Raw genomic sequence first — 25,356 nt, forward strand, 5'->3', positions numbered from 1 at the left:
ATAGTAATAAACTTATTGACAATTTGTTAGTATAGTTCATCTAATCATTTTTCACATCAAATTCCCGACATAAACGCTGATTATCTTACATGGCACGATGAGCATTAACATAGATAATTTTGTAATTTTGTAATTCTTTATTTTCTTTTTTTTTTTTTTTTTCCTTTTTCTTTCCACCGATCACTGGCCTCCACAATGGCTGGCCACAAGTGAGAGCTAACCTTATTGCCCTTGCCAGTCGAGCAAGGTGAAAGATAAAGAAAGAGAAGAAAAAATTATAATAAAAAAAAAAAAAAATCTAAAAGCTGAGAATCTTCCATACACGATACGAACAGGTAAGGCGAGAGGGGTCCCCTTGTTTTATCCCCTCTCTACAGCTTGGACTGTTTCAGACATAAACCCGTTTACCAGAACAGGAGCGGGACGAGGAAGCAATGCATTTCTTGATGATCTTTGTCGGTGCCCACAATTTGGTGCTCATTTACCTGGGAGATTATCATCAGGCTCGTTGTCAAATGTAATAAGGAACCTACAACCATTGGATAAACGATATGTGTATTTGAACTTAATTGTATAATTGCATCCTTTCACGAGTCGATAATTCAATGATGAGCGTGTTAATTGCTTTCTTACACCAACAAGCACCTAATGAACATGGTTATCGCTGCAGCAAATTTGGAAATTTGCTGTGCATCCTCCATCAGATGAGGTGGTCAAATTCGAGGTTAAAATTGCCTGTGATTATTAAAGGACATTCATTGTTGGATAAAGCAATACATGTGTTTAAACTTAGCTGTGTAATTGGATCCTTTCACACGTAATGATAAGTGTGTTAATTACTTCCTCAGACCAACAATGAACCTAAGTCAAAATGGTTCTTGCTGTAGGGGCACAATTAGAAATCTGTTTGTGCATCCACCGAATAAGGTTACCAAATCCGAGATTAAAGCCACCCATGTAAAAGGATATTCATCATTGGATGAGCAATACGTGTGTTTGAACTTAACTGTATAATTGGATCCTTTCACACATCAGCGATTCAATGATGAGCGTGTTAATTACTTTCTTAGACCAACAGTGAACCTAAACAAAAATAGTTCTCACTGCAAGGGCACATCTAGAAATTTGCTATGCATCCACCATCAGGCAAGGCTGTCAAATTTGGGATTAGAACCACCTCGTTTTTATAAAAGTACATTCACTATTGGATGGGTAATATGTGCATTTGAACTTAGCAATACAATTAAATCCTTTCACACATCCACGATTCGACGACGAGCGTGTTAATTACTTTCTCAAAACGACGGCGGGAGCACATTTGGAAATTTATTGTGCATCCACCAATCAAAGTGGTCAAATTTGGTCAAATTTGGGATTAAAACTGCCTATGATTACAAAAAGGACTTCACTATCGGATGAGCAATACGTGTGTTTGAACTTAATCGTGTAATCGAATCCTTTCACAAGACGACGATTCAACGATGAGCGCCTGAATTTATTTCTCAGGCCGACGGTGGGGGCACATTTGGAAATTTGTTCTACATCCACCGGACAAGGCGGTCAAATACGGGGATTCCTTCTTTTTTTCAGTTAAAAATTTGGGGATTTTTTTTTTTTTTTTTTTTTTTTCTTTTTTGGGTCCAAAAAATTTGGGGAGTAAAACCGGCCCGTGATTATAAAAAGTGGGGAAAGAGAAGGGAGGGGGATTACAAATAGGGAGCCTGAAAAGAATCAACGGTGCTGGACGGACCTGCAATCTCATCTCCATCGTCCTCCTCGCTCCCCTCTTATCCAGCGTCCGATCCTCCCCTGCACCATCCGATCTCCTTCGCTCCACTCCCCCCGCTCGCGCGCGCCAATTACAACTTCCCCGCAGGTATTTCTTCGGCTTTTTCCCCGTCAGTTCCGCTCAATTTCAATCCTCCCCTCGCCGTTCCTTTCCCGTCCGCCGGCTCTCCGCCGATCGCTTTTCCCGATGAGCTAGGGTTTTCCCCCCGCCGGGGCCGGGGCCGGGCGGAGGCGGCGGCGGCGGTGGCGGTGGAGGATTTGGGGGCTTTCTCACGGAGGATGAGGTTTCTTCTCTTCTCTGTTTTTTTTTTGCAGCTGCTCGGCTTCCCTTCCCCCTCGGGCGGCGACGCGATGGCGGAGGCTCCGGCGAGTCCCGGCGGCGGCGGCAGCCACGACAGCGGCGAGCACAGCCCCCGGTCCGGCGGCCCCGTCCGCGAGCAGGACAGGTACCTCCCCATCGCCAACATCAGCCGCATCATGAAGAAGGCCCTCCCCGCCAACGGCAAGATCGCCAAGGACGCCAAGGAGACCGTGCAGGAGTGCGTCTCCGAGTTCATCAGCTTCATCACCAGCGAGTCGGTTTGAATTTCATCCGTTTTCCGGTGGAGATGCGATTTCGATTCGGTGAATTTGCGTCTGATTTTCTTTTTGTCGGTGGATGGGCAGGGCGAGCGACAAGTGCCAGAGGGAGAAGAGGAAGACGATCAACGGCGACGACTTGCTCTGGGCCATGGCGACCTTAGGGTTTGAGGATTACCTCGATCCGCTTAAGATTTACCTGGCCAGATACAGGGAGGTCGGTGTTTCGTTTCTGTTTCGATGGTTGTTTATGATTGCCTTTTCTCGCTGAAAAAAAGGAGTGCATTGATGAGGAGGAAGGAGATTTAGGTTGGTGGAGTAATCATAATGACAAAGATGATAATGGATCTTGTAATTCATTTGGAAATAATTGCCTTCTTTCTATCCGGTGGTTTTGAATTATTGTGCTGATAAATCAGCGCTTTAACTTCTCAATAACTGACTTGGTTTTTTTTTTTTTTTCTTTTCTTTTCCCCCTCTTTTTCTGTCTGTTGGATGGGATTCTGCTCTGTTTGCAGATGGAGGTAAATGTCAGACTGTTCCCGACTCTCCGTTTGTTTCTTCTAGAATGCTGTCCTAGTCCTTTGGTGTAGCTACTATAGCATGTTACAAATGCTTGAGTTGGTGAATTATTGTTTTGGGTAGGGGGATACCAAGGGGTCAGCTAAAGTGGGGGAAGCATCTACTAAAAGAGATGGCGCCGCAGTTCAGTCAGTTCCTAATGCACAGGTGAGTTTTGTGCATTTTGTCAATCCGCATATGGTGTCTCGTTTATCGTAATGTGTGTTTTCATATCTTAATTTTCTTGCATCTGTGGTTGCTTTGTGATTTGTGATATTGAGTCATCTTCTTTCTTATTTGCATCGATGGATTTGGAAGATTGCTCATCAAGGTTCTTTCTCTCACGGCACCAACTATTCGCATTCTCAAGTAACTCTAATCTCATTCCTCCTGGCTCTCTTAAATGTTATATTTTGCCACAGTTTTTCTCAGAAGATGTTATATTGTAATATATTTGGTCCTGCCTATACATTCAATATCCTGTGTTGAGATGCCACACCATGAAGCAAATAATTGAGCTGATGTTTGCTTGATAGGAGCTCTTTTTATTCATAAGAACTCGGTTTCCTAGGAGTAGGGAGTAAGTTAGCCATCAGAACTCCAAGAGATGATCTATATGTAGTGCTTTGCTCTGGGATAGGCAAGCTTGCTGCAAGTGCTGTCCAATTTTCAGCATGAGACGTTGATTGTGTGTGATTTGTGTCTTCCGAACTCAATCAATTTTTGCCCCTCCTTTGCTGCACTTAGCAGCATGGACTTATTGGATTGCAATGTTTTGAATTTCAAGCATACATGGATTCACAAAATTAAATGGTTGCATTAAAGAAGCATCAAAATGAACATGAACAAAAATCTGCTGAATCTTGAGCAAACCAGTTCCTTACCGCCCCTGATCTAATGGTTCCTTGAAGCCATTTTGAGAAATCTATTATCTGTTGCTCTTTTCTCTTTTTCTTTCTATCCAGGCATCGTGCCTTGTTTCACTCTAAGACGGGCCTTATGAACCTTTGTCAAAACATTTCAAGTTCTGTGTTGCTGTAGATCACTTGTGAAGGAAAAGCTAAATCAACTGAGGAAAAGTTATGGAATAGATCATTTTACATTCAGCTTTAATCACTTTACTGATTTGCACAACCTTAGTAATCTTAGTTCCTCAATACATGCTTTAATTCCTCCAGGTCACATCAGCTTTATGAGGGGCATGATGGTTTTGTCCTTATAAAAGCTGCTAATGGACTTTATTTTTGTAAAAGGACAATGACAATCCCGAATAATTGTATTGGTCATTCGTGGATAATGTTCTGTTTGTATATTTGTATGTTTGCTTTGCCATCTAAAAGCATGATTAGAGAGGGCCATTTCTAGTGCTGAACATCAAGTACATAATCATAACTGGCCTTTCTCTGATGGAAGTTTGTTGGAGCTTGAGGTTCTACTGTGGGCATGTTGGTAGAACACGTCATCCTATTTTGGTAGTGTAATCATTGGACTAGAATCTACTATATGTGTACTATTCTTGCCCCTCCACATCACCATATACCACCTATAACTTCATCAGAATTTTCAGTGTGCTCACCACATGGGTCTACTTTGAGTTGTTGGACATACTTGCCAGTTGTTATCACTGATTAAAGAGCCAGATTGGTACGCAGAAAGAAATGACATTGACATGGCATAGTACTAGAGAATTCGAAAGACTTGTAAGAGTATAATCTATGTTAGGGTAGTTGTGTAATAGATTCTAGAGTGGAATCACGCTGTCGTTAGGGTGCCTTGTATATTTCTTTCATTTGTTTGCGCTAGATGTGCCTTTTCTTTGTTCTTTTCTCCTCTCTCTCCGTCACTTTATCAGGGCTGTAGACTATATCCAACTTCTTTTGTGAAGCTAAAATGATATGAATGCATAGGCCATGCATCTTGAGTTTGATCTTCAGAAATAATGCGGCTTTGAGACTTTGAACCCAATATAGTTGTATTGCTTTTTCTGAGTAACTTTAAGGTGGCAGAGCAGTGCAGTGCAAACTACATGCTTTTTATTTCTCATCTTTAAAAAATTTGTAATTACGGGGACCCTATACCATCTTTAAATGGGTTGTGATTTTCACATGCTGGACGAGTACAAGGTTCAGGAATTTTAGACTTAAAGAAAAAGTTCAAGATAATGTTTAGTGGAAAGGCACAATGGACTTGGCCTGAAAAAAGAAAGACCCAATGGGCACCCCTAATATCTTGTTTTCGCACCATCTTGCTTAGGGGGTTCAAGTTTTCTTTGGGGCTATATCGTGTCTAGGTAAATGCATTTCGATCTTTACACAACACTTCCATTATTCAAATCATGAAGTTGGAATTGGTCAAACGAGGTAAATATTACACGCGTTAGAAGTTTCTCTGGGATTTATACTGTATCTGGGTATTTGCAATTACTGCAGTACTTTCAAGTCAAGCAATTAGAATTAGTAAATAATATGATTAGGATCAAGTGTTACTATTTGAAGTAAAATAATGCCCATTTTTTTTATTACTACTAAAAAAAATAAGATGTTTATGAAAGTAGTAAGAGGGCATTCGCATTCACGTGCCAAGGAAATGGACCTTGGGTGTGATTGAGAGTCTTGGGGAGTAATTGAAAAAGTTGAAATGGGTGGGTGGTTCAGAGAATCAGTAATGGAGGGAATTGTGTAGTGGGAGATTAACTTAGTATCATAATAGTCTTCAATTAGGTTAGATTAGAGGTTTCCATTAAATGGAACTTCACAGGCAAATTAGATGAAAAAAGACCACCCAAACATAAGATATAATAAAATCAAATAATATCAATGTATAAAGATACTTTATATCCATAGAACAAGTAACTACGACCATTCCATTTTGATATTAATTACTCATATTCTATGAGAAAACTTCCTGCATTTATTCCTTACTTTTCTTAAAGACCCGATATACCTTGAATCTACTTTCAGAATAATTAATCAGATAGATAAATATTTCTAAAGGAATGGTTTCAAGGAGAGATGGATTTTTCCTCCTCTTGGTCAGTCAACTGACACTATTCTTGGATCTTGATCGTGAGTAGAGAACTTTAATCTTTAGTGTACTCATTTTATTATTTAGACTACTTTACTATTGTTTTTGCTCTATGAAGGGTGTTTGGTAGATTTGAAATTCGTGACTTGATATGTTGTTTGAAAATATAGTGCTAATTTGCATAATTGATGTCCACAAGCTGAAATGCATCTGGAATCTTATCAAGCTGTGTATTTTCTTGACACATGCTTGCAACCACTTCCTTCTTATATGAAAATCCATCGTGATATTGGCTGTTGTTACCACCTCTTCTATTTGTATGTCTTAAAAGTTAATTGGTGAATAAGTTGGAAAATATTTATATGTTGAAGAGTTTTTTCCACTTCCTCATTGTGATGTATTTTGTTCCTTGGGCGTTTTCCACAGGTTCACCATCCTGCGCTTCCGATGCATGGCTCAGAATGACATGTTCCAGCCCTTGTTGCATGAGATGAAGAAATCACCACACTTGTTCCAGGCGTTTGACTCATCTCGGCATCAAGATATTCATAAGATGTGCTGCTGACATTTTAGGGTGGTCTCTGCCAATTGTGTTCATTTGGAGTTGTTTTCCAGTGGGCTGTATATTTTAGCATCTGCATCATATTTGCTTTCAGCCTTACATATGTTTGGTTTAGATTTTCTTGATAATGTAGAAAGGTAAGCCCCCCTGCGAGTATTTATCTTATTGTCATTTAGATTCGACACCCAAGGAGGACGAGAATGAAGTTTCTTTTTAGCTCTCTGTTTCGTTGGAGTTGTCTTGTGTATTCTTGAGTTAGAAACTTGTGAACAAATTGGTATGCACAGTCCATGTTTATGTGACAATGTCGAGGTCTGAGTGTATAATCCAGAATCCAATTCAGATCGTATAGTGCAATTGCATCATATTTGTATGTGATTGAGTCTTAAATTCTAACATGTCAGAGAAGCGCTCCTCTGGTGAAGCAGTGCTGTCGTGATAGCTACGATGATTTGAGTTTTGACTTTGTGCCATGCCATTGAGAAATGAGGTTGGAATGTCTAGTTACCTTTGAAGGGCTAAGCGTTCTGTGAGTTTGCTGGAGTGATGTATTGTTTGGGCGGTAAATGTTTCGGTTTGGATGTGAGCTATTACGACTGTTTCTTCGATCAAGGGATGATGCGATTATCCTGTTACAAAGTCAATACTGGTTGATCAAGAGAGGCAGGGAGATGGGCAACATTGTTTTTATACACTGACCGTAATGACTCGTTATTTGCTCATCAAGAGAGCTTTGTGGCTACCGTCTAGTGTCTGTCATGAGGGATGACAATCTATGACTCCATGTCGTAATCGTGTCATGTCAAATTAACAACTCTAAAACACAAACATGAGATATTTATTGAACCGTTAGATGACATGATACGTTTGGCAAACGTACTTTGTATAGACAGTTAAAAAAATGTTTTTTTTTTTTTGTGGTAAAGATAAGGTATCAAATTAAGAAAAATTAAAGTCTAAAAGTCTATCATCCTAAATTTATTATTTAAAAATATATTTAAATATGTACAAATGTATACAGATGTATGCGAATGTCATCTTGACATGATCTATATGGTTTGCATAAAAGTAAGCTATAATTGAGGTAAAGAAACCAATCTCCAGGTGGCAACTTGCTGTTTGTGTGCACGTTCACTTTATTATGACATAAACAAGCTAAACCATGTGCCGTGTACGGCACTGTTATGTAAACAGTCGTGTCCAGTGTAGGAGCCCTATCTACTATTCTCAAAAGCGCGAACTTGCAATCTCCTTCTTGGACATGGCAAAGGGTGTCATCACCGCCGCGAGTCCAAAGAGCCAATTTGGACTAATGGCACTAATTCGAAAAAGAGAGAGAGAGATCGAAAGAGAGAACTTTTGACCAACTTCAACCTGAAAGCTTACTTTTTAAAAGGTAGGGGTGAGATCCTCCGAATATCACGTGAGAGGTTTACCCGTGGATTAAGTCAGGGCAACATGAGTAGGAAGATTGTCTAAAAAGTAAAAATCTGTTTCACATTTACAAATTTTAATTTTAAATCTTTTCATATTTTGTTAATTAAGTTCATCCAACTAATTTTGATAAAAAAATTACTATAAACGCTAATCATTATACGTGACACAATCAAATTATGAGTTGGACAATTTTTTGATATTTCAATTTTTTCAATTTTTTTATTTTTCTTTTTTTTTTTCTTCTTTTTTTCCTAACCCTATGCTAGTGAGATCACTAGACAATCTTCGCTAGTCACAAGTGAAGGCGGACAACCCTCGCCTAGTTTGGACAAGGGCATCAACTCTCGCCTCGTGACCCTCACTGGCCATCTAGTGAAGAAAGCAACGCCCTTGCCCAAACTAGGCGAGGGTTGCCAACAAAAGTCAGTGGGCCACATTACTAGCCTAAAGTTTAACAAAAAAATCAAAAATATTTAAAAAAAAAATATCATTAAAAATTATTTATGTCAACACCAAGTATGTCATGTAAAACGACCGGTGTCTACGTTAATGATTTCCAATCAAAATTGACTAGATAAATTCAATTGACAAAGCTATAAAGTTTGTCGCTAAATTAGTAAAAGTATTATAAATTTAGGACTTTTTTAATGATTTTCCCAAATGGGGGTTCCCTTCATGGTTTTATAAATAAATAAATAAAAAGGACTTGGCCCTCATGTGACTTGGGGGTGCACTAGTGGTGTTTTACGTAAAGCATAAATCCGGAGAAGATGGCGCGCTCACCCCGCTTTTCGCAGTGCCTTGAGCGTGTGTATATATGACATCTGTCCCTCAAGCATATGAACTTTAGCGTAGCACCTTGTGCTTTTCATATTAGCTTATCCCTTATCTTTGGACTTTGTTTAAGCTTTATTAAATCATCGCCGATCGTGGTTCTGGTATGATTTTGAGATTTCAATCAATTCATAAGATCTTAACAAGGAGATTTCTATTAAAATGGGGGTTAATATCATAAAAATCACAAATTGATACACATGTAACAAATTTACCTTAAACTAATTTGTTTATCAACAAAAAAAAAAACTCTAAATTTGTACATTTATGACATATTTATCCTCCATTAAATTTTAATATCAAATTACTAAGTTGAATGATACATGACTAGTTGATGGGTGTATCAATTTGAGATTTTACCATCCATTTGTCATTGGTGTATTGATTTGTGTTTTTTTGTGATATTAATTCAATTTAACGGAAACTAATTGAGGATAAATTTGTCACAAATATTTAGCGATCAAATAATTCGTTTGGGGTAAATTTGTGACGGGTGTACTAATTTGAGAATTTTCACGATATTAACCAAGCTTCTCCATAAGAACATAATCTCGTGTCGCTTGGGTGTGCATTAGTGGTGTTGTTTATAAGTCTAGTTTCATGGAAGACGAGGGAGCGTTGATCTCCTTTGCATGCCCTGGGTTTTGATCCCTTTAAAACTCTGGCATCATTGTGCTTATGTTGAATTGTGATGCGTTGAGCACGTGCATTTTGCCATACCTTTTCCAAAGGTGTTGTGCACGGCTATGAATGATTAATGTGACTGGCAAAAACTATTACAAAATTTTTGTGGTTATTGAAATGACGAAAAAGGCATGTAACACTGTTGTGGAGTTGTTACTGACTTTCATATCTTTATTAGTGGAACTTTTGAATATACCACTTTCCCCTAGAAATAATGATAATTATATTGATAATAATAATGATTATCATTTGATGATATTAATATTATTACTTACATGCTTGTTTTTATTTATTTTTTTGCTACTATAAAATGGACATCGTACTGTTATTAGTTATTTTTGAAATTTCTAGAAAAGTTGCTAACCTCTCCTTCTAGGTAAAAGATAATAACGACAGAGAGGATGGAAGTGACGATGTAGATGAGTCGGCATATTGAATGATGGAGAAGAATTTAAATTAAAAATTGGAAGAAAAAGAATGGAGATGGTGATGGAGAAGCTTTCCGTTGAGTTGAAAAAAAAGAAGTAAGGAGACAACAAAAGTAAGATATATATGATCATTTTTTTCAAATAAAATAAAAATCAGATAAGTGTATTAAAAATCCTAAAATCTTATGAGAGAGTGTCATCAAATGATAAAACCTTCAAATAGTACAATCAAATCATAAAATCTATTAAATTAGTGCAATCAAGTTCTTCTATTAACTTTTTTTAGATAGAGGGATGGAAAAATGATAACCTAACTTTATTTATTCATTTCTCTTTCCTACATGATGTTCGCTTTAATTGAATGGTCCACAATGGATCAAAAGAATGACGTTTTCTTCACCTTTAGCCCTTCAAAATGGCTTCTTCTCTCTAGGTAGCCCTAAATTGGTCTTTTTTGTCTGAGCCCTAATCTAATCGAATTCAAGGGAAAACTCAAGGTTATTGCAACTCCAAAAAGCTCGTTGAAATTCCAAATTTTGCAAGCAACCATAAATTGCCAAATCAAAGAATGGCAGCCAAAAGAATGAGGGCACCAACATTTAAATCAAGTGATGTAACTCCTAATGAGAAGTTGACGCTAAGCTAATTTGCTATTGTGGTCTTCAATCACCAATTCTCCAACATACAAATGTAAAAAGCACATCAATCCAAGTATATGGTCTCTTGTTGTCCTTTTGAGTTTGGCCATCACTTATATTTCATATATCTTAAGCTTTTCCATGTGGGTGGTCCCAAACCCATGATTTTCTTCCTAGCAACAACAACACGCTATCGATTTTCTCTCTTGTAATAAGATAATTAGAAAATTTATACTATTTGGCACAAACATGTGCGCGACTGCGCCGCCCTCTTCTAGTAGTAACGAGAAAGCTAGCCATTGTGGCATATGCTTTCCGAGGCCTTATATTATCGACATTTTTTTGCCACATTCAGTGCACATTAATAATCAAAGCATGTTGGCATTTTCAGTTTAAATTTTGATCAGAAAAACATAAAAAAATAACCTCAAATAAAATAATAGAAGTGTTGATTTGTTATCAAGCAACTTATATGCACGATCATAACATATGAACACAATGATAAATTCTTTTTCATTATAATTACAATTATTTTAGGTGAAATTATCTTCATAGTCATCTATCCGCTACAATTAAGATGTTAGACCAATAAAACTATAATTAAGATGGGTATGGTAAAAGAAAATTGTGGGTTTTGGTGAGAGTACTTTTGAAACTACAATTTCCTTGAAAAGGAAAAACAAACATATTACATGATGAACCCACCCCGTTGGTGGTAGAGATGGTGGAGTTGCATGCTGGCCACCCGTAAAGTCAGAGTTCAACCCCCACCTTGTCATTTGCACGACTTACCTGCTCCTCGTGAGAGGTCCTTGCGGGTCAAAAAAAACATATTACATGATGAGCAAATTTATAAACTTCAATTATGCGTAGTTTTTATAAACTGTAAATTTATATATATATATATATATATATATATTTCTATTTTTTAAGTTTTGCAACTTCCCTCTTTACTTGCATGTGAGAATATTAATCCAAATGCATCAATTTGAAAAATAACTAACATAAAAGTCAAACTTTGTACTATTTATGAAAACCCAACAATGACTTCAACCTCAAACTTATATGAATTTTTTTTTGTGCAAAACTCGTGATTATATTTAAAATACCACATAACCATGCGTAACTATAGATAAACAAAATCGTAGTCAATGATAATCAACGTGATTGGCAAATAAACAATGAATCTCTTACCTTCTGAATTTAAATTCAAAACAATTGTTAAGTGTGCCGTGAATCTATCATCTTTTCTATTCATGAAAATTAAAATAATATTAAGAAAATGGATCAAAATCATTCCATACTACAGTATTCTTTATTAGTATCCAATATCCAAAATCATATCTACCAATATCTAAAACTCATATATTCAAGAGGAAAACATGTAAAAAATATAAAATACGGTCGACAGAATTTTCGGGACTTGATATTTTATTATTTCACATTTTCTCCCACACTCCCATGATATACACTGGACCTTTTCTCTTTCAATTTCATCTTCTTTGACATGCAACAAATGTTCACCGACAGAAATTTAATATATCTAAACAAATATGTCAGCGATATAAGAATTATCCTAAACGGATATTAAATAAATTATCTGGGTTGATAACAACTTGGTAAGATTTGAATATATAAATATATATAAATAAATATTTATTTGTATATCTCCTTCTAAAAAAATTACAGATAATAATTTAGTAAGATTCTATCTATTGAACAGATATTTTCTAAACACATAAAGATAGACCATGAAAATTTAAAGAATGAAAAATATGATCAAGCTTATATAAGGAGATTTATTAAACAAAATCTCAAATGTCACAAACTCACTGAGAAGGGAATCTAATGGATATTCTCTTTATTATTTACTAGCCACGCGTAAAGAAGATAATGGAAAAATCGATCATGTTGGTTTTTTTCCTAAAATAACCAATTTTTTTTTCAGAGAAATCTATACGGTGAACTCATTTAAATAAACTGTTCTTATGCTTTCAAAAACTAAAACTGATATTTATATAAGCATAACCAAACGACGTTTAAACCAATGATGTTTGAAGATTCGATTACACCTGGAATTAAGTTTTGGAAACAGTGAAAATTTTGGGTGGTGTATCTTAACTGCTTCGGATTATGATCTTATCTATATTTTTAGTAATAAGCGATAAATTCGCAACAACAATTTACATCGTCATAGCTTCAGTTTGTTAAAGCTTTTCCCAAATGTTATCTCTAACGTATTTAAAATATAACCAAAAGGGATTTTAACCTTACTTTTACCAAATTAATTTCATGAAATCTCATTTCTATTATTAAAGTGAATAAGGATAGCGTACTTCACGTAATCCAAAAAATTATAAATTTAAAAGGTTAACAAATATATTATCCCCTAAAATGTCTATACATTCTAAATATAATTCAAACCGTGTTCTTTTTATCATCTTTTGAATTCATTTTCTGAATACATTCAATCTTCAATAGCGTGTGCAGATGATTACATGCAATTCGGCACACCGGGGATCAAAACACACCTTATCATAATCATTCGTTCTATAAGCTTCTTCCACTAGAGGGGACCACGATGTATTATCATCCACGAAATACACAAATCATACGTCGATGGGAGATGAGATATCTTACCAATCATCTATGTGGCCATGTTTGTCAATCTCATTTTAGTCAGTGCGGCGTGCGAATGCATCTCACCTTTGATCGCACTATGGTTAAAATACCCTTATACGTAGATTACATTTATTTCATGGAAAATAAATAACTTGAAAATTAATTTTTTAATAATTTTTCTTTAAGAAATTAAATAAAAGGAAAATATTTTAATCGTTCATGAAAATGATGAAAAAAGGTTTTCCTATAATTAATTTTTCAAATGATACAAACATCAATATTTTGAAGAAAATATTTTTCAAATCACTCATTTCTCCGCCAAACAAAACGGAACCATGGGGTTCATGGGAACAATCGTGGCGATCGCTTTCGACATAATGAAAAAGACATATAGTAGAATCGTAAGCATAGAATACAACCCTAATTGGAATGGTATATAGATGGTGAGAAGAGATATATTTTACATCGGCCGCATCCAACGGCTCGAACGAACCAACCAGTTAGAGATAGCGTTTACGCTAGGGGCGTGATGCATGCAATACTTTCCTCCGAGCCGAGCAAAAACGACGACGAACCTTAACGTGGTCTCTCTCTTTTTCTTTCTTCCGGTATATATCTCTTTAAACTTGAGGAGCAATGTTCTGCTTTTTTCCTTAATACAATAATACAAATAGCCGAGAATTGGCACACACCTGAAGCTATCCAGCAGAACCGACGACGACGACGACGGAGGAGGAGGAAGAACGAAGAAGAAGAAGAAGAAGAAGAAGAGGAAGGAAGAATCGACCCTCGGATTTCGCCATAGATTCTAGCTTCCTCTTCCGCTTCCGCGCGCGTATAAATCTCAGGTCCTCGTAATCCATCCATCCCTCCCTCCCTCCCCGTAATCAATCGACTCATTATATTTTAGGTAACACCGCCGCCGCTGCCGCCGCCTCATCGCCGCCGCGCTCCGATCGGGATTTCCTTCCCTCCCTCAGCTGATCGCGCTCCGATCGCTGTCGTCCCTCGAGATTCTCCCGTTCTGTTTTTTTTTTTTTTGCGGGGGGGATTTTGGGGTGGTGTGTGAAGTAGAATCTCGCCTGCGTATCTGTGAATATCCTGAGCGATGATGATGATGATGATGGTGATGGTGGTGGTGATGAGGGGTGCTCTGTCGATGGTCCCGAGAGGTATCGATGAATCTTCAGTGGGTTGTTTTCGCGTCGGGGACGAGGGTGCCTCTGCTTTCTCTGTCCTTTGGTTGTTTGTGGGTCGGTGCTGTAATGTGTATTGCAGCTTCTTGAGTTCTCCTCTCGTGGTGTGGACTTAGGTTGATGGCTTGTCTAGGGCTTGTTGCTAGTGGTGCTGTGAGCTTAGAAACGAGAGATTGTGCTCTGTTTCGTTCGCTGAGAAATTCATCACGAGTAGTTCATCCGCCCTCATCATCTTTTTTTTTTTTTGGGCTTGCCAAAGGTGTTGTCTTTTTGGGTTCTGATTTGTGAGGATTGAATTTTGATGACCGGTCTGGTCTTATCAAGTGGCAATTCATTACTTGCTTCTTTTTGTTTCTTTTTTTTGTGGATGGTTTACATTGATCTCATTGTAAAGTTTTAACGCAGCAGGACTGTACTCGTAAATGGGGAGCCGTGGCCAGAAGCGAACTGAAGTAGTTGAGGATTTTCCTGCTGATAAGCGTGCTTGTAGTTCCTTGGATTTTAGACCCAGTTCTTCGAGCTTGCCGATGGAGAACCAAGTAGAGTCTACCAGCTCGAGGTTGGAATCCCATGAGACAGACATGGACACTGCCTCGACTGCTTCAGCGTCCAGTCATTCCGAGGGTGAGCCGGAAAAAGATTCGACGTGCGGGTCTTGTGATTCCGATGATGTGGACCCCCGGTATGGGGGTCTCCGTGAATACCATCGGAGTCGGTCATTCGGTGACCATTCCAAATTCAAGAAGATTCTATCGAGCTTGACTGAAGAAACTGAACCTTCGGGGCAATTGGCTGTGCTTACTGAGCTATGTGAAGTTCTGTCATTCTGTACAGAGGATTCGCTTTCAAGCATGCTGGCTGATGCATTCTCTCCAATTCTTGTAAAGCTTGCGAGGCATGAGAGCAATCCAGACATAATGCTATTGGCTTCAAGGGCTATAACTTATCTTTGCGACGTATTTCCTCGATCATCGGCACTCCTAGTTAGGCATGATGCAGTTCCTGCTATTTGCCAACGATTGATGGCAATTGAGTACTTGGATGTTGCTGAACAGGTAAATTTCATATGTGCTTTATAATTGTCTGTGTGAAAAATATTTGTTAGTGCTCCATTTTATTAGTTTGTGATCTAGGGGATCTTTTGTAATGAAATTTGATCAGCGTAATTTTTGATACAGTGTTTGCAAGCCTTGGAGAAAATATCTCGAGACCAACCTCTTGCCTGCTTAGAGGCTGGTGCTATTGTGGCTGTGCTTAATTTTATTGAGTTCTTTTCAACAAGTGTGCAGGTACTATTATTTCTGTGCTTATTACTGCAAGTTGGTTCTCATATTGTTTTCATAACCTGCATCGGTTCTGTTGTTGCTACCCTAGTCTTTGCACGTCTAATGGCATTTGTTGGTTTGTCCCTTCCAGCGAGTTGCTCTCTCTGTTGTCGCGAATATCTGTAAGAAACTTCCATCTGATTGCCCTTCACTTTTCATGGATGCTGTTCCTAGTCTCTGCAACCTTCTTCAATTTGAGGATCAACAGGTCTGTGAGAAGTTTTATGTACTTGAGTCACAATTCATTTGATGGTTTTTCAAATTTTGATCACCTTCTTTTTATGAAATTATGATGCAGCTTGTTGAAAGTGTGGCATTCTGCTTAACTAAGATAACTGAGAGAGTTAGTCAGAACCCGGAGAAGTTAGATGAATTGTGCAAGCATGGAATGATCAACCAAGCCCTACGTCTTATCAACTTAAATAGCGGAACCACTTTATCCCTGCCAGTTTATAATGTATGTAGTCATATTATATATTTTTTATCTCACATTTCTAAACAGCATATTGCAATGGTTCTTATTTCCAATTTGTTTTACAGGGAATCATTGGGATGCTTGTGAAACTTTCTTCTGGTTCATATCTTGGTTTCAGAACTCTCTATGAACTTAATGTATGCATCATTCTGAAGGATATATTGGCTACTTACGATGTTCCCCATGGAGTGTCATCTCCTCGTTTGGCTGATGGACACGGTATTCAGGTTGTCTAAAACTGTATTCAGCATTGTTGTTGTTATTTTTACAATTTCACAAGGGCTTATACCTAATATTCCACTGCCAGTACCTTTGTTATCACTTTTTAACTTGATTACCAGAAGACGCTGTATTTGGGTTCAACGAGTAGCTCTTAGCACTATGCTAGATAGAGGAATCATTTATTAATTTGCAAAAGGCAGCCTGCATTTTATGGATATTCTGGGCATGTCTGTCTTATCTGTATTTTCCCTTGCTGAAAACTTTGATGGAGAAAGTAATTTGATTAATTGTCATTTGTATACCAGTTTTTGTGTTGAATTTTCTGTTAATTAAATGGATTGTTCGATTAAAAAAAAAATCCAATTTTACCTGATAAATGAATTGTTACTATAAAATCCTTTAAAAGTGTAGTAATTTTGATTGAGCATCCAATGATGTTATTTTCCTGTTATTTCTTCAGTTCCAATGATCCACGGTGATGGTCATTTGAACATTGGGTTTTTTAACCCAACTTTTAGGTAGGATAAAGATGGTACTAGTTGTGGAATGGTTTCCCCTATGTCAATTAACATTTTCCTCATGGATTGTCCGGAGAGATATATTGACGGAGAGACTGATGCTGCTCTTCATGACATTTTCAGAGAGATATAGTTATAGAGTTGCTGACCAGGCCTGCTCTGTGTCCTTCAGGTACAAGAAGTTCTGAAGTTGCTATATGAGCTTCTCCCCTCGCTGGCCAATAACGAGGATTTTCAGCAAGTATCTGAAAAGGGAGCTTTTTTATGCAGTAACCCTGGTTTTCTGCGGATGTTTGGAGTGGACATACTTCCATTACTGATTCAGGTTAGTCATCTCTATCAATAGAATGGTGCCGCTACTACTTTTATCAGTGCTTTGACAATGTTCGCTCTTCTTGCAGATGGTTAATTCTGGCGCAAACATACGTGTTTGCTATGGTTGCATAATAATCATCAACAACTTGTTATCTCTGAGCACATCTGATATTCTTGCTGAAGTGCTGACAAACTCAAATTTTTCAAGGTAATCTAGCTTTTTACTCACTAATTAATATGAATACAAAGCACAAGCAAAGAGTCAGCCAACTGATCTTTTGCCTGTAATGCCGTCAACACAACAAGCTCACTTAAACACAAGATGTGCCTCTTTTATAATGCTTATTATGTTCATGGTAATTCAGCTTTTTGGCGGGAGTGTTTACGCGCAAGGATCACCACGTATTGGATATAGCCCTTCAAATTGCTGAGTCAAGCTTGCGAAAGCTCGGTGATATGTGCTTGAAGTCTTTCATCAAGGAAGGTGTCTTTTTCGCTATTGATGCCCTAATAACACCAGAAAAATGCTCGCATAGATTGTTTCCAGTCTTTAGTGGCAATCAGCTCTCAGTTGATTCCAGTCAAAAGCCAGCTAACAAGGGAGTGCTGAGATGCTTATGTTATGCCTTTGAAAATGATCATTCTCCTTCAGCTTCGGAAACGAGAACTTGCAAGCTTGCTCTGGATACCATTCATCAACGGGCAAAGGACATAAAAACTAGCTTCTTCTCTCCTGAGCTTTGTGATTCTGAGGAAGCTCTGACTGATATCCTTCAAATGCTCAAAACTTTGGCTACTTCAATAAATGATCTGATGAACAAGCCCGTTGATGAATCCTCTTTACAGCATGAGGAGAAGTTTCATTCCATTTTGCATCAAATAGCAGTGAAGCTCAACGGTAGTGAACCCATTTCCACTTTTGAATTTATTGAGAGTGGCGTTGTTAAATCTTTAGTGAATTACCTATCCAATGGCTTGTCAACAAGTGATGAGGTTGAACTGGATGACAAAGTTGGTCACTTGCTTGTCATTGAGAAACGACTGAGAGTTTTTGGAAGGTTAGTATTTACTGCCTTGGATTCCCTTCATGGGGATTTGCCCATGGTGATTTTGATACGGAAACTGCAAAGTGCACTGTCCTCGCTGGAAAACTTTCCCGTCATTATAAACAATTCAACCAAGCAAAGAAACTCGTTTGCTATGGTCCCCAATGGACGTTGCGTATCACATCCATGTCTAAGAGTTCACTTTGTGAAGGGAGAAGGGGAGGAAAGCCTATGTGATTATTCTCAGGATGTTCTAACAGTGGATCCTTTCACACCTTTGAATGCCATTGAAAGGTTTTTATATCCCAAGGTCAAGAAAAGTGAGCATGTGGAGAAAAATGCACTTGTTGAACAGCAAAACTTACCTCTGAAGTTGCCAATAAATGCAAATCTTACTTGTGGCGAAAGTTCCAAGCATATGGAATTTCATGGTATGTCCACAGCTTTACAAGACCTGCAACAAGGTGAAGCCAACTTATCAAAGTCTATACATGATCAACCGGATGTAGGACAACAGTCAAATCCTGGTGAAACTTCAGATGAACAGGATTGTGCGGTAAATTTTTTTTGTATTTCCAATCATTATAGTCTTGTTATTTGACAATGCTGAAGTAACATTTATTTTGACTTGGGATGATTGTAAATGTGCCCTGTTAATATTTTATCTAGTTTGGCTGCAGTCTTTTAAATGAACTACTGCTGCATTTGGGATATTCTAAGCCAGCCATAGGCCTAGAGTGTCGTAGCTTGATCGTTTAGATCCTTTTGTCTGCTGCATGGCATGTCTAATTGACAATGACATGGCTCTATTTGTGTCTTAGGTCTCACAATCCAAGGCTCCAGAGCCAGATATTAATGGGTCAACTCAAAGTCCATCCTCTGAAGATGACAATCCTTCGCCAAAATTGTTGTTTTACTTGGATGGGCAACAGATTGATAGAACACTTTCTCTTTATCAAGTTTTTCTTCAACAACAAATAAAAGTGGGAAATGAGACGATTGCCAGTGCAAAGTTGTGGAGTCAGGTGTTTACACTAACATATAAAAGGGCTGCTGAACCAAGACAAGAGTATTCTCAAGAATGCCCATTCTCAGCTAGAAATTTGCCTCTATTGGATAAAAAAGGGGTCCATATGCAAGGCATACCATGTTTCTCTTACTTATTTGCTGGTAAACTCGTTTCGAACTTGGAGAAGCCCAGTCCTGTCTACGACATCATAGTCTTGTTAAAAAGTATGGAAGCAATGAACAGACGAGCATTTCAACTGATGTCTATGGAAAGAATGGCTGCTTTTGCTGAAGGAAGAATGGACAACTTAGATGATCTCAAGTTCATGGCTCCCTTGGTCCTGCAGAATGAGTTTGTGAGCAGCAAGTTGACAGAGAAAATAGAACAACAAATGCGGGATTCCTTAGCTGTTTCAACTGGTGGTATGCCTTCATGGTGTAACCAACTGATGGATTCATGCCCCTTTCTATTCAGTTTTGAGGCACGAAGGAAGTACTTTCACTTGTCTGCTTTTGGTCAGCTCCAGATTCAATCCGATCCCTCATCTCATGGTAGTACAGGCTCTTCAACTGATAGAAGGCGAAGTGCAAGTAGCTTGGTGCGAAAGAAGTTTCTAGTACATAGAGATCGTATTATGGACTCTGCCATCCAGATGATGGATTTGTATGCCCGTCAGAGGGTAGCCCTTGAAGTTGAATTTGATGATGAAGTCGGTACTGGTCTTGGTCCCACATTAGAGTTTTACACCTTAATCAGTCATGAGTTTCAAAAGCCTGGCCTTGGTATGTGGAGAGAGGATCATGGTTCATTTTCATCCAACAAGGTTATGGAAACGCATGGTTCAGAAATGATTCTCTCTCCTTTCGGACTTTTTCCCTGCCCCTGGGCTCCTGCTTTATGTACATCTGAAAATGTAGAGTTTGCGGAAGTTATTAACAGGTTCATTCTACTTGGGAAGCTTGTGGCAAAAGCTCTTCAAGATGGGAGGGTCTTGGATCTGCATTTGTCTAAAGCGTTTTATAAACTAATTATTGGACAGGTAGGACACAATTAGATTTACATGGTGACTTGCCATTGATTCTCTCATCTGATGATTATCTCCTGGCAATTATTTGTTGACACTATGCTGTGTTGTGCTTTTTTTTCTTGAAGGACCTTACTTTGTATGACATCCCCTCATTTGATCCTGAGCTTGGTAGGACTCTGCTAGAATTCCAGGCTCTAGTTGACAGGAAAAGGTTTCTGGAATCTGTTCATGGTGAAAGCTCAACCCTCAGAAATGACTTGTGCTTTAGGAATATCGCTATGGAGGATCTTTGCCTGGATTTCACTGTTCCTGGTTATACAAATTATGTTCTTTCATCTGGACCTGACCATAAGATGGTACAGACCTTGTTGTGGGCACATGCTAATTAGTTTGATTCTCCATTGAAGGTAACAAACTTGAGCCTCTCTTCATGTTATTCCAGGTAAATATGACTAATCTGGAGGATTACGTATCATTCGTTGTGGATGCTACCACAAATTCTGGAATTTCAAGACAAGTAGAGGCCTTCAAATCTGGATTTAATCAGGTAGTTGAATATTGTGTGCCTATGGTGAAAACACTAGTTAACTATTGTCTCTTTTGAGTGGATTTAGTTGATACTGATGGCAACATTAGGAGAATTTTTGGAGAGAATGGCACTTGAGAGAATTTACTGAAAGACAATTATTGTGTTAAAGTTATTATAGATGCTGTCCTTTCTTTATTCAACCCTCTTGTCCTGCTAAAACCATGATTCGACATCAATATGTTGTCTTAGTATGCACTATTACAAGTTTTCATTAAATTAGCCGGTGCCATTATGCTGACAATGGAGAATTTTTCTACTGCCTTGTACCTCGTGGCGTCTTTGGCTCCTGTGATGTTATAGTTACAAGTGGCATGGAGCAAACTTAATTGCTCTACATGCTCCTTGAAGCAATGTAATTTAGGACAGGCTGCAGCTTGCAATTTCCAAGGCTTCCAGATTGTAGAGCATAGAGTTGGTGTGCCTTACTGAGATGCATTTTTCTTTGGATGTAATCAGTGTAGTTTGTCGTGGCCTGTTCATTTGTTCCTTTTATCTTTCAAATGCATTCGCTGGTACCTGTTATGCTAAAAACTGGTTTCGAACATTATCATTTTTGCCAGTCTTTCAGGGTAAAAGTATGAGTCTGTTCCTTTTCAGGTTTTCCCCATTAAGAATCTTCAGATTTTCAGTGAGGACGAACTAGAGCGCTTATTATGTGGAGAAAATAATTCTTGGGAGGTACGGGTCTCACCTTTAAATGATGGTTTCTTCGTCGGGTAGGGTTTTAGCTTACTGAAGCCACATCAATTTCCCTTATTAACAGTTCAGTGAGCTCTTGGAGCACGTCAAGTTCGATCATGGGTACACCGCAAGCAGTACTCCGGTCATCTATGTAAGTGGTCGATCCTTCACTTGCTAATACACATTGATATAAATTCTAAGGAAGTAACTTAATTGTGTGAATCTTCAGCTTTTGGAAACCATTCAAGAATTTGACCGGGAGCAGCAGCGGTCATTTCTGCAATTTGTGACAGGAGCACCTCGTCTTCCTTCAGGGGGTTTAGCATCACTCAACCCGAAACTGACAATTGTTCGGAAGGTCTGAGGGGAAGCATCGCATATTTCCCTGACTTCTCATTTTCTTTCTATTCGTCTCCCAATTTTATTATATCTTTTGTGTTGGCCTTTGCAGCATTGTAGCAAATCTGCAGATGCTGAGCTGCCCAGCGTGATGACCTGCGCCAACTATTTGAAGCTACCGCCTTACTCTTCTAAAGTGACAGTTCTCGCTAAGTTTTTATTTCCAGTTCTTTGTGTAATAGTTTGAAAATCACTAAAGTTCAGTTACATCAATATTTTGCAGGAGAAGATGAAGGAGAAGATCTTATATGCCATAAGAGAAGGCCAGGGGTCATTCCATCTTTCATAGGCTGCATAGCACCCAAGATGAGTATGAAGGAACGTGTAAATTTGTAATTATTTAGGTTATGGCTGACGTGCTGTAGATAAAGAAATGGGGGTGGTGAAGAAGCGTGCACTAAACCCAAATGTCAAGCGATTGGTCTCCAACAAGCAGAACCCTCGCTTCGCCGAACTACATCACTGACCAGTAAATTAGAGGAAGTGGTTTTGCGCAAGTGATGGAACTGCACAGAAAATGGTGGTGTCTTTTTTAGTTCTTAGTACATTTTGTACATATTTTATGTACAGAAACCAATTTCAAGAGATAGTGCCATTTTTTGCTAGTAATATGAAAGTGCCACGGAAATTGGGGAAAGCCAACGAGTTCATCGGATTACCTTGCAGTGCCTTGAGTGTTGGATTGTGCTTATCATTTAGGTGGGGAGTATCATTAGAAGGCAGTGATGCTACTGATTGTGAATTTGATCTAGTGATGTTAATTAATGAAACACTGCATGATAAGAGCAAGCAGCAGAGTTTACACCGCCTGCCACAAATGGCCTAAGCTTGTAAAGGAAGGAATCTAATCGAAAGTATACACTGGCACATCGGCACCATTGATTGTTTTTCTAGATGCACGCTTGCCGCTTCATTAATTGTATGGTGGGCCGGGTTCGCTTACGGCAAGCCCGTAGTCCGGAAGGATTTTGGTAAGCGGACACTTCCTTATTGGGCCGTAATTCGGGTTTGGATTAGGAACCGGAGTCACACTAGATTACTCATTTTGGGATGGCCCTTGAGTCTCAATCCTGTAGTGGGAAAAAGGGACGGCCGGCACGTTTCACCTGAAAGGAAAATTACTAAACAGATCTTAAATCCATTGTACTTGTATCAATTGAGTTCTGAATCTTTCAGTTGGATCAATTAAGTTTTATACATATTGATAATTTGTCAATTTAGTCTTAAATATTTCAATTGTACCAATTTAATTTTAAATTTTTGAGTTAATATTCTTAAAAACTAAAAAATGATACATGTATGACAAATTTACTCCAAACTAATTTTTTGACTATGAAAAACCTTAAACCGGTACACTTGTGACAAATTTACCTTAGCTGACCATAAAAAACATCAAACTAATTTATTCAAACGCCAAAAACCCTAAACTAGTATATTTGTAACAAATATACCCTCCATTAAATTGAATTAATACCAAAAAAAATCACAAAAAGAGTAAAATCACAAATTGGTACACTAGTCAACTGTCACGTGTCATTCAACTTAGTAATTTGATAATAAAATTTAATGAAAACTAACATATAGTAAATTTATCACAAGCGTACCAGTATGGAGTAAATTTGATGTACTAATTTGGGATTTTTGGTGGTCAAAAAATTAGTTTGGGGTAAATCTATTACAGGTATACCAATTTGGGGTTTTTCAAAGACATTAACCTAAATTTTTAATGATTTATTACCAAATTAGTCAATCCAATTTTTGTTAGAAATTGCTAACATGATCATCTAGTTAGCGCTGCTAACGTGGACACTTTTTGCAATTTTTAAATTTTCTTTTCTTTTTTGAGCCACAACCCTCTAGCAGCCTTGCCAACCTAAGGTTGGAAAAAATAAAAGAAAATAAAAATTCAAAAAAAATTATCCACGTTAGTGTCGGCTTGCACATAGGATGTCCGACACTAATAAGATTGTCACTTCAATAATTCTAGCCAAAAATAGTTGAAATAACTAAATTGACAAATCGTCGGCAAAGTTTAAGATTAAATTCACAAATAAATTAGCCAACTGTAAAGATTTACAATTGAATTGACGCAAGTACAATAAACTTAGGACTTTTTTGGTAATTTCTCTTCCATTCAAACTACCACTAAAGTCTCAAAATTTCTGATTTATTTGATAGCAAAATCCTTAAAATCTTCAACAAACGTATATTGTTGGATCTCTAAGTTATAGGGAAAAGTATCATTACAGTCCTAAACCTACATATTTGTACCAATTTAATCATAAACATTTTTACTAGATTTACAATTGAATTGACGCAAGTACAATAGACTTAGGACTTTTTGGGTAATTTCTCTTCCATTCAAACTACCACTAAATTATTTGATAGCAAAATCCTTAAAATCTTCAACAAACATATATTGTCGGATCTCTAAGTTATAGGGAAAAGTACCATTACAGTCCTAAACCTACATATTCGTACCAATTTAATCATAAACATTTTTACTAGATATCAATTTAATCATAAACCTTTTAAATTAGTGCAAATTCAGTCATTCTAGCCAATTTTGATCGAATATTGCTAACATCACTAACTATATAAGATCAAATTGCAAATTCCATCTCCTTCAATAAATTAATATGTTGGGATCCTTTCCTATATGTAAATGCTCGCTCAAATTGGAGAAAAGAAAGGAAATGTATTCTTACAATTATTTCCTAACTGATATGAGATCAATCGTACTTAATTCATATCTTTTGTTTTAAGATCCAAATTATATGCATCTTATTAGGTGATTCCACCGAATATTGTATCTAAAGTGTATTCATCAATTTATCACTAAATCTACTAACTCTATACATGCTTACATACATATAAATATACATATACATATACACGTATATATAACATTTTTATCGATTAATAACTTGTTGTAGTTACCTATCAAATAGAGTAGGCTTTATCCTAATTCTTAGTGCATATTTTACTGTTATGGTTCCGTTGTAATACAAATCGATCTCCGCATCTTACATATCAATACTAGATGATATGGCACATAATCCTTTTAATTATGCTTTAATGTCCCAATACTTAAGAAAGACAATGTGCTATCGAATATTCTTCTAAACAAAGACCTGAAAATAAGATGTAGTTTTATGTCATCATGAATTTTACTCAAATTTTGATTATTTTGCATATTTCCTAATTTTATATTACAAAAAGATTGATTGCTTTTTTCCCCTTTGAGCTCTTAGATTTCTTACCTTTACCAAAAAAAAAAAAAGAAGATTGATTGTTCAAATTTCAGAGTATCTTACGATTTCATTTTCAATTTGCTATCCATAAATTTGGGATTTCGATTTCCAATTATGGGATCAATTGCATATATACTCTATTG

At 37.5% G+C, this 25,356-nt stretch overlaps 2 protein-coding genes across 4 annotated transcripts; both read left to right on the plus strand.

Moving 5' to 3' along the window:
- The first annotated feature begins 1,703 nt into the window (after nt 1–1,703).
- On the plus strand, nt 1,704–6,890 carry LOC104435840 (nuclear transcription factor Y subunit B-1). Of its 2 annotated transcripts, XM_010048542.3 has the most exons (7): nt 1,706–1,876; nt 2,104–2,363; nt 2,455–2,584; nt 2,886–2,891; nt 3,013–3,096; nt 3,247–3,297; nt 6,379–6,890. In XM_010048542.3, the coding sequence occupies exons 2-7, from the start codon at nt 2,140–2,142 to the stop codon at nt 6,415–6,417; spliced, it is 534 nt and encodes a 177-aa protein (XP_010046844.1). In that variant the 5' UTR covers nt 1,706–1,876; nt 2,104–2,139; the 3' UTR covers nt 6,418–6,890. The 2 variants fall into 2 exon arrangements, with proteins under 2 accessions (XP_039167601.1, XP_010046844.1); XM_039311667.1 differs by lacking the exon at nt 3,247–3,297 and having other exon boundaries at nt 1,704–1,876.
- A 6,929-nt stretch (nt 6,891–13,819) lies between these two features.
- Nucleotides 13,820–22,614, plus strand: LOC104435823 (E3 ubiquitin-protein ligase UPL4). Of its 2 annotated transcripts, none has more exons than XM_010048530.3 (17): nt 13,820–14,005; nt 14,759–15,408; nt 15,532–15,642; nt 15,770–15,886; nt 15,977–16,135; nt 16,219–16,380; nt 17,066–17,218; nt 17,295–17,416; nt 17,574–18,810; nt 19,076–20,302; nt 20,416–20,646; nt 20,733–20,837; nt 21,477–21,557; nt 21,643–21,711; nt 21,790–21,918; nt 22,012–22,095; nt 22,183–22,614. In XM_010048530.3, the coding sequence occupies exons 2-17, from the start codon at nt 14,776–14,778 to the stop codon at nt 22,246–22,248; spliced, it is 4,686 nt and encodes a 1,561-aa protein (XP_010046832.1). In that variant the 5' UTR covers nt 13,820–14,005; nt 14,759–14,775; the 3' UTR covers nt 22,249–22,614. The 2 variants fall into 2 exon arrangements, with proteins under 2 accessions (XP_010046832.1, XP_010046837.1); XM_010048535.3 differs by having other exon boundaries at nt 14,762–15,408.
- Nucleotides 22,615–25,356: the final 2,742 nt, after the last annotated feature.

This window comes from Eucalyptus grandis, chromosome 1 (genome assembly GCF_016545825.1).
Source record: "Eucalyptus grandis isolate ANBG69807.140 chromosome 1, ASM1654582v1, whole genome shotgun sequence".
Classification (NCBI taxonomy): domain Eukaryota; kingdom Viridiplantae; phylum Streptophyta; class Magnoliopsida; order Myrtales; family Myrtaceae; genus Eucalyptus; species Eucalyptus grandis.

Excerpts from the sequence above, each read along its gene's own strand:
- LOC104435840 (XM_010048542.3), top strand. The coding sequence starts at position 2,140 with ATGGCGGAGGCTCCGGCGAGTCCCGGCGGCGGCGGCAGCCACGACAGC. Across the intron at positions 3,097-3,246 it reads AGTCAGTTCCTAATGCACAG|ATTGCTCATCAAGGTTCTTT; the intron begins GTGAGTTTTGTG and ends TGGATTTGGAAG. Across the intron at positions 3,298-6,378 it reads CCAACTATTCGCATTCTCAA|GTTCACCATCCTGCGCTTCC; the intron begins GTAACTCTAATC and ends CGTTTTCCACAG.
- LOC104435823 (XM_010048530.3), top strand. The coding sequence starts at position 14,776 with ATGGGGAGCCGTGGCCAGAAGCGAACTGAAGTAGTTGAGGATTTTCCT. Across the intron at positions 15,409-15,531 it reads ACTTGGATGTTGCTGAACAG|TGTTTGCAAGCCTTGGAGAA; the intron begins GTAAATTTCATA and ends TTTTTGATACAG. Across the intron at positions 17,219-17,294 it reads TACTTCCATTACTGATTCAG|ATGGTTAATTCTGGCGCAAA; the intron begins GTTAGTCATCTC and ends CTCTTCTTGCAG.